The sequence below is a fragment of the Hippocampus bargibanti genome, linkage group LG04 (genome assembly GCF_051943395.1).
Source record: "Hippocampus bargibanti isolate YZ-2025 linkage group LG04, ASM5194339v1, whole genome shotgun sequence".
Taxonomy (NCBI): Eukaryota; Metazoa; Chordata; class Actinopteri; order Syngnathiformes; family Syngnathidae; genus Hippocampus; species Hippocampus bargibanti.
The window spans coordinates 17,585,423-17,599,280 of NC_142737.1; the positions used below are offsets into that span (position 1 = coordinate 17,585,423).

General features: G+C 43.3%; 1 protein-coding gene across 6 annotated transcripts in view; it reads left to right on the plus strand.

Moving 5' to 3' along the window:
• Positions 1 to 13,858, plus strand: part of LOC148899316 (beta-4C adrenergic receptor-like) — a 182,361-nt gene that overhangs the window by 10,904 nt on the left and 157,599 nt on the right. For 2 of the 6 annotated variants that reach the window (XM_088994492.1, XM_088994494.1), the window contains one exon: positions 13,110 to 13,249. The exons of 2 other annotated variants lie outside the window; for them this stretch is intronic. In XM_088994492.1, coding sequence (XP_088850618.1) covers positions 13,110 to 13,245 — 136 coding nt within the window. In that variant the 3' untranslated portion in view covers positions 13,246 to 13,249. Of the gene's footprint in view, positions 1 to 3,174; positions 3,633 to 13,109; positions 13,250 to 13,858 lie in introns of those variants that run through there. 2 more of the 6 variants (XM_088994495.1, XM_088994496.1) reach the window with 1 other exon arrangement.

A 13,858-nucleotide genomic window follows, 5' to 3' on the forward strand; every position in this document is an offset into this window, starting at 1 on the left:
TTATTTATTACTTGGCAAAATTCTGGGGCAGAATACGAATCGTGATTTTTGCTTTTCTCAAATTCACTTTTTTTTCTTGGAAATCATTCTTTGCTGAATTCAGTAGGAGAGTGACATTTATCTACTGTATTCATTTCTTTTTGTGGCTGTTTTTTTAACATCCTAAAAAGTCACAAGATTGCGACAAACACTTCACCATTATAAAAGTAGTAATTGCTGTGCCAATAAATCTTTGAAACAAAGATCTTTACATTAAAAAGACACTGGGTTGTTAGCGGATGTGGAGAAGAGTATTTGTCGCATGTTTATGTTATTAATCTGCCCAAGCGGTCCTTAGAAAAATAACAGGAGATGGAGGTGTCATTATTTCTTGAAAATGTGTATTTTTTTATCGGTTGTAAAGGCAAGATATAGAATCACTTCTGGTGACATTTGTTGGAACTCAAATCTTCTGTCAGCCATTTCCTTTGTAAAAGTAATGCAAGATGAGTTTTAAACAGTCCATGCAAACCCGCGACCCTCACGAGAATCAGATGCTTTGGTAATGGATAGATGACATGTGGAAAGAATTGGATTGATGACAGAAAATTAACAGAACGTCTGTGACGCTTGGGTACTTTAGAAACTGCAGTGATGTTGTAAACTTAAATATACTGTTTGGTAAACAATTGGTTTTTAAAGCTATTTATTTTCTCCCAAAAAAAAGGAAATATTAAAAGTTATATGAGATGATATAGAACACCGGAGGCGTACATGGCTGAAACAAAAATAAATAATAGGGGATAATGTGAAGTTGTTCACAAATGCTTAGGTCAAGATTAAATACTAACACCTACTAACTTATGATTAAAGGATAAACAAACAAACAAATAAATATTATTATTTTTTTACAAATTCAAGGTACTAAAATGTGTCCACTCCAGTGCCAGAATTTTTGTCATGGTCACTTGAATTCCAGGACCCACAGAATATTGAGTTTTAGGACTACATAAACATTTACTGCAGTGTAGTTGTGTGTTCGTCAGCGAACTAAAGTCTGACTGGTCGTATTGGCCCTATTTATATAAACCTAATGTCCAGCCATGACGGCGCCGGACACAGCTATGATAGGTCCCTACTCTCAGGTTGGGGGGAGCAGAGGACCACTCCCTGTGGCCCCACTGATTGTTCCTACATTCCTGACTAACGACTGGCCCATTTCCCCCACTCGCACCGGTATCACCTCGTCAGCATTACGAATGTTGCCTAACCTGTTTTGCCTAAGCAGGCTGTTGTATGAACGATCCAAATTCAACCTCACCCCACCAGACCGGTTTAATGAAGGATTTAGTTGTTTTATAAGAATCGCTTCTTTTACCCCCCTTTCAAACCATCTATGTTCTTTCGCTAAGATTTTAACCTCATTGTCGTCAAATGAGTGGTTGCTAGCTTTTAGGTGCAAATGTACTGCCGATTGAGGCCCACTGGTATTATCCCTGCGATGTTGATAAAGTCTTTTTTTGAGAATTTGTTGAGTCTCCCCAATGTACTGCTCTTTCCAATTTTCATTCTTACAATGTATTGAATAAACTACATTACTTTGTTTTTCATTTGGTAGCCTATCTTTTGGATGCACTAATGTTTGCCTTAACGTGTTTAGCCGTTTGAAATAAGTAGGAATTTTGTGTTGCCAAAGGAATTTTTGAGAAACTCCTGCAATGTAAGGTACTGCTACTCTTCTCCTTTTTGTATTCTTGAGAATTATTGGTTTCATTCCCTATTCTTTCTTTCTGACATTTGTCGAATGACCACTGAGGGTACCCACAGTTAGTGAGTGCTCTGCCTGATATGTTTGGTAATGGATAGATGACATGTGGAAAGAATTGGATTGATGACTGAAAATTAACAGAACGGCAGAACGAAAAATGTCAATACAATTTCAAGAGATTATACTTTTTTTGTACGACATATTTTTGTCTTCTATTTCCTCAATTTCCTAATTTCGCTGCTGTAAATTGGGAATGTGTCTGTTGTGAGACCAATTTTTCTGATCTTATCTTACTATCATGACAGTCACATGTTGACTACCTAGCAAACTAACATTTTCCTCGTAGTGATTGGACAAGCAATGTCATGTGATCATCTGCAGCTCATGATTGGCCCGGCCGGCATTTGATAACTAATTGACATGTTGAGTCGGGTGTGTCATCCTCCATGTCAGACCCGAGACGATTCACTGAATAAAACCCAGGTTACGAACCACCGGACTTAGATTTTTCTTGAGGCATTTGTGTATCGCAGTTATGTTACTGTTGCACTGATATTTGTGTGTGTGTGTGTGTGTGTGTGTGTGTGTGTGTGTGTGTGTGTGTGTGTGTGTGTGTGTGTGTTTGTATAAAATGTTGCGTTTTGTGTATATTGTTGTCCTTTGTTGTGAGATGTTGATGTTTTGTAATCAAAACAAAATAGTTTTGCGGCACAATGAAATGGATTAATTGTTAAATGTTGCAGTTCATTTTAATCGTGAAAGATAATATATGAGTGTTATGAGTGATGAACCTGGACGTGAAATGAGTTAGGTTGTCCATCACATTTATTGTCTGTTTCTGGCAGAGAGTGAATAGCTGGAATTTACTGTATAGAACATTACTTACAACTTCATATTGATGCTTTCCTTTGGCCATAGATACTGCAAAATACGATTCGACATGGGGGGTGATATAATTGAAGTTCAGTGGATCAATTGGATTGGATTCAGTGGGTTTATGATGAAAAATCTGAGCGTTTATGACCCAATGATTTTTGTCTCACTATTTTGCTGTCTGAATAAATTTCTTCAGACATCACTATGAATGTGGCCTTTCTTTGAAGGCTGTCTCTTTCCGAAAAGAGACAATTTGATATGGACCGTGGCATATTTAAAAGTGGAATTATTTTATCTGGTTTGATTCGATGCGCTCACATGTTTAAACCAAAACCACATTTTCTAATTCAAGATAAATATCACTAGATTATTGGTCTCCTGGGGTGAAACATGCTCATTTATTTCCCAGAAAGTTTTAAGAGAACCATAATCAAGTGTTGTGGCGGGAGTGATGGTTAGAAATAACAAGCAAAGTAAATAACTGACATTTCTTTTTTTTAGCCTTTTGGACATAATTTTTTTCTGTGTTTATTTGTATTACTTTTCCACAGTTTCACATTGCAGGAAAAGGAAGGATGAAGATGACCGAGCGTCATACTACTGAAGCCATTACTGTGAATCGCAGCAGTCACTGAGGAGCCTGGGCAGTGGATCATGAGCTCTGGCAGAAAAGTGGCGTCAGGACTGCCTCATGAGAAAACAATTTGCTATGGCTGCTCCCATGCATCATCATGAAACTGTACACTGACTGAATTTAAAGGACAACCGACATCACTTATTTGTTTCCTAACTGACATCAGAAAAACGTTTTATAGCATCTAAAATACCCAAAACATGCAGTATGATATTTTTATTCAAATGCAAAACACCAATAAAAATGACTTAAAGTGTCCAAAATCAGCAAAAAATTGAGCTGCAAATTGGGCATTTTCAGAAAGTCCCACCCCCAGTTTGTGACGTCACGCCAAGACGTCCTGCATTGCTGGAGAATAAAAACAATGGCTTCAGATTCGGAGAATATGCTTTCTTGTTACACATCCAGTTATGAATATGATTCAAATAGTTCTGAAGAGGAAAACATACATGTTTGCAATCGATTAAAGAATTTATTCCGTGCCATTTTGAGGCAACATTGGGGGGGAAATGTCTCACCCAAAAAGAGGCAGAAAATGGCCACCTAATTATTATTATTATTATTATTATTATTATTATTATTATTATTATTATTATTATTATTATTATTATTATCCTGTGAGGAATGATTCAGCCCGTTTCCACAGGCTGATAAATTCCTGAATATTCAGCGCGACGCTTAAAACGTAAAATATAGCTATATGCGGTGGAATCTTTGTAAAATACGCTCAGTAGAAGTCATTTGAAGCCATTTTACAAATTATGGACACAACTTGTCCGGAAACGTCGGTTGACCTTTAAATATCAATTTACAAATCATAACTTCCACACAAACTGATTGACTTATTGCTTGTGGTATCAAATTGTAATATATATAAATATATATATATATATATATATATATATATATATATATATATATATATATATATATATATATATATATATATATATATATAGATATAAACAGACAGATATATATACATATATATACACACACATATATATATATATATACAGTAAAGTCTCGTTATATCGATATTCAAGGGAGTCCGAAAAAATATCGATATAACCGGGACTATCGATATATCCGACCCTGTTTGCATGTAATTTTCTCCGTGCGTGCATAGAAATAGTATCGATATAACCGGGACTATCGATATATCCGATATCGATATAATGAGACTTTACTGTGTATATATATATATATATATATATATATATATATATATATATATATATATATATATATATATATAGCGGCTGGATAGCTCAGTTGAAAAGGCAACAGTTTGGCATATGGGAGACGAGGGTTCGAATCCCACTTGTGGCAGAGAAAATGAGCACAATGACATCATCCAGTGTGGGTCCTTGGGCAAGACCCTTCACGCTAATGCCTACCTCATACAATGATGAGAGACAATAAATGGAATGCAATGCCGGCTCAGACGTCGCCCGGCCAAACGAGGTCTGCGTCAGGTGCTGGGGAACCAGAGCACCCTGATGAAAAATGGGCTACTGGAACAAAGCGGAGATGGACGAGATGCGATAACATGGCTCTGTTGGAATGCTACTACTCAAGCAACCCTAGTCAGAGGGGCTACATGCGGAGAATGGGGGCTGAATGGTTACTTCGAAACCCACAGTCACGGTTGACCACGAAACAACTAGTAGCTCAGTGTTCCAATATCCACAAACGGCAATTGCTATCACAACTTGAGATTGATGAGGTACAACACAAATTCCGAGGTGAAGGGCCCCAGGCTGCCACATCACAGGAAGAGGTTCAACCAGAGATTGGGAGGCAAGCCCCAATGAATAATGAGATTGGGAAGCCAGCCCCAATAAATGAAATGCTGAGCGAGGCAGCAAATGACCTGAGAGATAAGATCAGGGCAAGAATGAAAACTGGGCAACGAAGGCACCGACTACAACGGCTATGTGAAGTACCACCTGAAAGTCTCATGGAAACTGTGAATGCAGCACTGAGAACGATCCCGACCGGAACGATCACGGAAACCAATGAGCTGATATACACCTCAGCATCAGTGATCCTAGACATGCTTGGCTACAAGAGCAACCATGAGAGCCACGAGATTCATTACCCACCATGGAAAAGACGGTTGGAGGCCAAGATCAAGGCGGCTCGGAAAGATGTGAGTCAATTGACGGAGACCCAGAGAGGTGTGAATAAAAGGCCAATACCCAAGAGGTACATGCAGATAACCATACCTGAAGCACTCGAAACTGCCAAGCAAAGGCTCCAGGCCTTGGCCAGTCGCCTAAAGAGGTACACGAAAGAGAATGAGGCCAGAAGAATAAACAGGCTGTTCGCAACACAACCTGCGAAAGTGTACGCTCAGTGGCAGGGTTCTAACAGCAGAGCAGACCCTCCAAGGCTGGAAACTGAAAGATACTGGAAAGGCATATGGGAGAAGGAGGTCGCACATAACAGCAGTGCACAATGGCTGGTGACTCTGAAAGAGGAGCACAGCAACCTCCCTGAACAGAACCCAGTTACCATCACAGCGGCAGATATACAAGGAAGAGTCTCAGGTATGAAAAACTGGACGGCACCAGGCCCGGATACGGTCCACACCTACTGGCTAAAGAAACTCACAGCTCTCCACGAGCGCCTAGCAGCACAAATGAACCAGCTGCTGATGGATGGGACTCACCCAGGATGGCTAACCGAAGGGCGAACAATCCTGGAGTTTACATATTCTTCCCAGGTCTGCGTTGGTTTACTCCAGTTTCACATTGAAAAAACATGCATGGCAGCCTGGTTTAACAAACTAAATTGTCCCTAAATGTGAATGTGAGGACGGACGGTTGTTTGTCTCTGTGCACTCTGCAATTTGCCTGCCTTTCAGGTTTGTTTAATACATTTTGAATGATCCCCTAAAATTCATCCAGCTCATTCGTTATCCCCTGTGAATTATTTGTTTGTTTTAAGTGTGTGATCGTGCACTGAGAAATAAAAATAGAATTCCAAACCTTTTGTTACATGTGTGCTCCTTGCAAACCCACCACACAGGCTGCTTCCTGGCCAGAAAAAAAGTCTTAAGAAGCCATACTCGAAAAGACACAGGAAGTTTACCAATTTGCTTGAAAGCGTCCATTGCTGCGTAATTGTAGTCATTTCCTCGAGTCCTTCAAAACTGTACGCACTTCCAGAGATTTAGTTGTGTGATACTAAACCTCCAGCCGGTGTGTCTTCCAGCTTTCTCCCAAATGCGTGAGGATGTGAGGACTGCTCACAGATTTTACTTCTTTGGATTGTGGTTTATAACGCTAAATTTTACTTCCAGTAATTTTTTGTGTGTATTATTTTTTTTAGATAAGTCTTTGACGAAAGCCTACACAACACTAGTGAAAATAACCCCAAACAACAATTATTGTAATGTGTATGTATATTTGTATGAGTGTATGTGTGTATTTAAAAAATATTCATCGTCTTCTTCTTTTCCTTTCGGCTTTTCCCTTCAAGGGGTCGCCACAGCGAATCAGTGTCCTTCATCTTCGAAGGTTTGATTTGCATGTTTGTTTTGGCCAAGCTTTTACGTCGGATGCCCTTCCTGACACAACCCTCTGTATTTATCCGGGCTTGGGACCGGCACAAGGAGACACTGGCTTATCTCCCCTTGTGGCTACAGAACAAGCAACTCTATGAAGTTCAGAACTTAATAAAGTCTTCATAATGAGTGAATATAATAGCAAATAGGATTCTGGTGGTTTGGGTCTGTTGCCTCAGATGTTGGCATGTTTTCCCCATGGTCGTGTGGTCTTACCTCCCATGAATTTTCAGTGTTGAAGGTACTCCCAAAATTCTTAACTTTCCCATGATTTAGATGTGATTTAGATTTAGAATTTAGGATCATGAAGGATTCCTCAAAGGGTGCAGTTCCTTCCAACTATCGGCCAATAACCTGTCTCTTCACAACATGGAAGCTCATGTCAGGCATCATTGCGGCTAAGATAAGTGGACACATGGATCAATACATGAGCAAAGCACAGAAAGGCATTAGTAGACATACCAACCTGTGCACAGCCTGGATTGATTACAAGAAAGCATATGACTCGATGCCACACACATGGATCAATGAATGCTTGGAGTTGTATAAGGTCAACAGGACCCTGAGAGCCTTCGTTGCAAACTCGATGAGGATGTGGAAAACCACACTTGAAGCCAATGGCAAGCCACTAACGCAAGTGTCCATCAAATGTGGCATATACCAAGGTGATGCACTCTCCCCACTGCTGTTCTGCATAGGACTGAACCCCCTCAGCCAGATAATCACCAAGACAGGCTATGGATACCGCCTCAGAAATGGAGCTACGATCAGTCACCTCCTCTACATGGATGACATCAAGCTGTATGCTAAGAGCGAAAGGGACATAGACTCCCTGATCCACACAACCAGGATCTACAGCAGTGATATCGGAATGTCATTCGGGCTGGAGAAATGTAGTCGGATGGTGACTAAGAGGGGCAAGGTAATCCACACTGAAGGGGTCTCACTCACTGAAGGAACAATAGCAGACATTGAAAACAGCTACAAGTACCTCGGTATACCACAGGCCAATGGCAACCTCGAATTAGCAACAAGGAAAGCCAACCAAACCAAATACCTCCAGCGGGTGAGGCAAGTCCTCAGAAGCCAGCTCAATGGCAAGAACAAGACCCGGGCAATAAACAGCTATGCCCTGCCAGTGATCAGATACCCTGCAGGAATAATAAGGTGGCCAAAGGAAGAGATTCAGACCACGGATGTTAAGACCCGAAAACTCCTCACCATGCACGGAGGGTTCCATCCCAAGTCCAGCACCCTGAGACTGTACACAAGCCGTAAGGAAGGAGGCCGGGGACGAGTGAGTGTGAGAGCCACTGTCCAGGATGAAACATCCAAGCTCCATGAATACATCAAAGAGAAGGCTCCAACGGATGATGTACTCAGAGAATGTCTCAGTCAATGGGGAACAGAGGATGAGGTGCTGGAAGAGGGACAATCATGGGAGGAAAAGCCCCTACACGGGATGTACCACCGAACCATAGCAGAAGTGGCTGATCTCAAGAAGTCCTATCAGTGGCTAGAGAGGGCTGGCCTAAAGGACAGCACAGAGGCACTCATCCTGGCTGCCCAAGAGCAGGCCCTGAACACCAGAGCCATAGAGGCAGGGATATACCACACCAGACAAGACCCAAGGTGTAGGTTGTGCAAAGAGGCACCTGAGACAATCCAACACGTAACTGCAGGGTGTAAGATGCTGGCAGGGAAAGCCTACATGGAGCGCCATAACCAGGTGGCTGGCATAGTCTACCGAAACATCTGTGCGGAGTATGGACTGGAAACCCCAAGGTCAAAATGGGAAACACCTCCCAAGGTGGTGGAGAATGACCGAGCAAAAATCCTGTGGGACTTCCAGATACAGACTGACAAGATGGTAATGGCCAACCAACCAGATATCGTGGTCATAGATAAAGGGGAAAGGAAAGCCGTTGTCGTGGATGTAGCGGTCCCGAGTGATGGGAACATCAGAAAGAAGGAACATGAGAAAATCGAGAAATACCAAGCGCTCAGAGAGGAGCTGGAGAGAGCCTGGAAGGTAAAGGTGACAGTCGTGCCTGTGGTGGTCGGAGCACTTGGGGCAGTGACCCCCAAACTCGACGAGTGGTTCAACAGATCCCGGGAACAACATCGGATATCTCGGTCCAGAAAAGCGCAGTGCTGGGAACAGCACGGATACTGTGCAGAACCCTCAAGCTTCCTGGCCTCTGGTAGAGGACCCGAGCTGAAATGGGGACAGACACCACCCATGGTGGGTGAGACGAGGATTTATTTATATAATAGCACAATATCTATAATAATTCATCTATTTATGATATGATACACACAATCTTACGCAAAACATGCTACCTAATTTAATAAACTCTTTTCACAGTCAGTCAACGAATATTCAGTTGTCCAGTGGTGAGCATGTTAACCTCACGGTGCAGAAATACCTGGTTCAAATCCTGCTCTGGCTTCTCTGTGTGGAGTTTACATATTCTTCCCAGGTCTGCGTTGGTTTACTCCAGTTTCACATTCAAAAAACATGCATGGCAGCCTGGTTTAACAAACTAAATTGTCCCTAAATGTGAATGTGAGGGCGGACGGTTGTTTGTCTCTGTGCACTCTGCAATTTGCCTGCCTTTCAGGTTTGTTTAATACATTTTGAATGATCCCCTAAAATTCATCCAGCTCATTAGTTATCCCCTGTGAATTATTTGTTTGTTTTAAGTGTGTGATCGTGCACTGAGGAAATAAAAATAGAATTCCAAACCTTTTGTTACATGTGTGCTCCTTGCTAACCCACCACACAGGCTGCTTCCTGGCCAGAAAAAAAGTCTCAAGAAGCCATACTCGAAAAGACACAGGAAGTTTACCAATTTGCTTTTCTTCACAGGGGTCAGCTTAAGCCTGCTGACCTTCATTAATTCCGATTTGCCTTTTCCATTGCCGATACTATACGTGGTAGCCCTCCTTCATTCCCTCGGTGGCTTTCCGCTGGGACTGGCAAATGGCGACACTGGGCAGTTCGCGACGATGGCCGCTTGGGCATCGTGAAGGCGTTCCAACAGACCGTGGGCCTACCATTGCACATGGTCCAAAAGTAACGGTTCTTGGCGGCCGTTGGGTGATGTTCCTCAGATTAATAATGTTTTCCACACGACCGGTTAACCAATTCCTCCCATCCAGGACTTTTCCGCATTTGGCCGGAGCCGAATCTTTTCCCAAGTTGACCTCGTTCGCGATTATCACCAGGTTCCGGTACGGGCGAAGATGTGCCCAAGGATTGCAGTAAACCACTTTTGGCCTATTTGAACTGACAAAATGCCTTTTGGCCTGAAGCGCGGCACAGACCTTTCAGAGTTGGTGAATCATATTGCGAGTCTTACAATGCCCTTTGTTTTTCTAGTTTACATGCTTGTGGCCAGCCCTTCACCTGGAGGGCTTTCTGGCGCTTAACCGAAGTTTAAAAGCACTATTCGCAAAGACATATCTTCAACCCGTTAAGTGCCATTTGGTCTGTTCAGCTCGATTTATGGGCAATCGCATTTCTCCACAGGGTGTCTGATTACCTGCCAAAGTTTAAGCAGTGGTGGATTTCTCGGCCCGGCCACAGTTAGCACTGCAGGAGTTTTGGAATGAATCAATTTTTACACCGGTTTCTTCCTCACGCAGCCGGCCTCCTACCAGCCTCTTGGCGCATGAAAAAAAATTATGAACCCGTTCGCGTAGGAGCTTCCAAGGAGCACAATCCTTCCAAGGGTTAGGGAAGCTCTTGCTGGCAACTCTTCTGGTCCACCCAATTTTCTCCGCACAGGTAGCTTTGACTACCAACGCGTCTGATATTGCCGAGGAGCGGTGGTTGAGCAGCTTGTGGAGAACGAATTTTACCCCTTGCATTTTTCAGTCTAAAGCTGCTATTACCGAACGCAAAAACAGTGTTTTCGACATTTTTTTGTTAGCTCTAACTTAACGCCAATTATATTCCACTCGAAGGCACCTACAGATTTAACTGCGTCACTCAGAATCTCCCAAGGAAGTATACCACCGCATTTTGGTTTGCTTCAAAACCTTAGTGCAAGCATTTATTTTGAAGATCAAGCAGAACACCAACAGATCTGGAGAGACAGTTTGAACTACATATCTGATCTGAGAAGTCTGTGCAACAGCCCTTCTCCAGAGAGGCCAAATACTTCTCTGTCTGTCTAATCGAGTCTCTCGTTTTTGAGGATCCGACATCCAGAATCAAGGCAGCAGGCACAGCCCTGAAACTTGAGAAGGTGGCACTGTGTGAAGGGGGTCCCGCTCTCCTCTGCGATGTGTCTACGGGTCGCACTCGTCCCGTGGTTCCGCAGGAGTGGCGTCGGCGAATTTTTAATTCTATTCATTCCCTCTCACACCCTGGCGTCCGGGCGTCAGTCAAACTTATTGGGGCCAAGTTTGCCTGGCCTGGGTTACGGAAGGACGTCAGGAAGTGGGCAGCTGCATGCGTGGCATGTCAGCGCGCCAAAGTCCACAGGCACACCCGAGCAAACCTGGAAACTTTTCCAATTCCGGACAGGAGATTTGACCACGTCCATGTGGATCTGGTCGGGCCCCTCCCTCCTTCGTAGGGTTGCACACATCTCCTCACCATGGTCGATCGAGCCACTAGGTGGCCGGAAGCAGTCCCCCTGTCCTCCACGACCTCGGCAGATATTGCTCGCGCATTCCTGTCGTCCTGGGTCGCACGTTTCGGCACGCCATCCGATATCACTTCGGACAGAGGCCCCCAGTTTGTGTCCGAGCTCTGGTCGGCCATGGCGCAGTCCTTGGGTGTGCAGGTACACCGCACTATGGCCTACCACCCGCAGGCTAACGGGATGTGCGAACGCTTCCACCGGTCAGGGCTTGGGACCGGCACAAGGAGACACTGGCTTATCTCCCCTTGTGGCTACAGAACAAGCAACTCTATGAAGTTCAGAACTTAATAAAGTCTTCATAATGAGTGAATATAATAGCAAATAGGATTCTGGTGGTTTGGGTCTGTTGCCTCAGATGTTGGCATGTTTTCCCCATGGTCGTGTGGTCTTACCTCCCATGAATTTTCAGTGTTGAAGGTCCTCCCAAAATTCTTAACTTTCCCATGATTTAGATGTGATTTAGATTTAGAATTTAGTGTGTTTGTGTGTGCCCTAGGATTTGCTGGTAAGCAGTCCACAATGTATTTCGAACTGACAAAATTTTACAGGTTAAGATTTACAGTATGAGATATTGGCATGGTTGGTTCAAATATAATATCATCTTACAACTGCCCTGTCCTGATTTTTCTGCTTTAATGCAGAGGCTCAAATTCACTGGAGACGTGGCTTTTGCGTGGCGCTAACCATTAAAAATTGAAAACAAACAAACAAAAACAAATCCTTCACAAAGCATCACTACGAGTGAAATGCTTCGCTAACTGTTATGGCAAGTAGAATACACCACGGTGTGTCTGTGGAATTTCTGTGTGTTTGAATGAAGTCAAGTGGATATATTTGGCAGAGAAATTACCCACTCACAAATGAACCTTATGAATAAACAGCAGCTCATTTCATATTATAATACCAGCGGCATTGTAGCCAGGTGCATTTTGGGCGAAGAAAATAACATTTCTAGAAAGCCGTTTCATAATGGAAGACTTACCATGGCAGCCAGAGGTTGGGTTGAGTGGAAGAACTTGTGGCTCACGCCAAACTGCGACAGACATTTTGACTTTCTGCACCTGGATATGATGACAACAATAACATGTACAACGCAACGCTGAGAGATAGACAACTTACTTTTATTCCCACCTAGTGCACAATTGTGGCTACTAGCTTAGTCTTTCCTTCCCCACGTGAATAAACAGTGCTGTATGATTTTTTTGTTGTCGTCCTGGAACATAAAAAAAAATAAAAAATCTAAATCAGAAGGCACCTACAGATTTAACTGCGTCACTCAGAATCTCCCAAGGAAGTATACCACCGCATTTTGGTTTGCTTCAAAACCTTAGTGCAAGCATTTATTTTGAAGATCAAGCAGAACACCAACAGATCTGGAGAGACAGTTTGAACTACATATCTGATCTGAGAAGTCTGTGCAACAGCCCTTCTCCAGAGAGGCCAAATACTTCTCTGTCTGTCTAATCGAGTCTCTCGTTTTTAGAGTGAACTTGTTCACTACAGTTAAGACTATGTCTGGTTGCAGTTTACAAATATCAGCATGTGTATGTGAGAAGAGCAAGCGTTGTTCTGCTGTGGTTCGTTGAAGACCTCCGTAAACCCCCGCTGTCACACTTCCAGGGAGGCTGTGTCACCCTCCAGCTCATTCACCCCCCCAGCTCTGGTTCCCCGGGCGGCGGCGTCCCATGAACAGTTGAGATGTGTCGCCAGCTGTTGTTCCTGCTTTTCGCTCGCCGTCTGTCTTGGTTTCCTGTAAACTGGTAAGCATCTGTGCTTTTTGCTCAAGCTTGTGGTTAACTGCTTTTGCAAGGTATATGTGTGAACGTGCATGTGAGCGGCGTGTTGGCTGTGAGCTGGCTGTGAGCTGCATATGACCTGGCTGTGTCCTTTTCACCTCACGCTTGAACACATTGTTACTGAACATATGTGATTATTACGATTATCGATGAAAAGGTTTCTTCAGCCGTCATCTGTACTTCTTTGAAGGTGTCGGACGTTTCGCTTCTTATCCAAGAAACGTCAGCAAACTAAAGTCTTACTGGTAGTTTAGGCTATATATATATATATATATATATATATATATATATATATATATAAAAATCCTCGTCTCACCCACCATGGGTGGTGTCTGTCCCCATTTCAGCTCGGGTCCTCTACCAGAGGCCAGGAAGCTTGAGGGTTCTGCGCAGTATCCGTGCTGTTCCCAGCACTGCGCTTTTCTGGACCGAGATATCCGATGTTGTTCCCGGGATCTGTTGAACCACTCGTCGAGTTTGGGGGTCACTGCCCCAAGTGCTCCGACCACCACAGGCACGACTGTCACCTTTACCTTCCAGGCTCTCTCCAGCTCCTCTCTGAGCGCTTGGTAT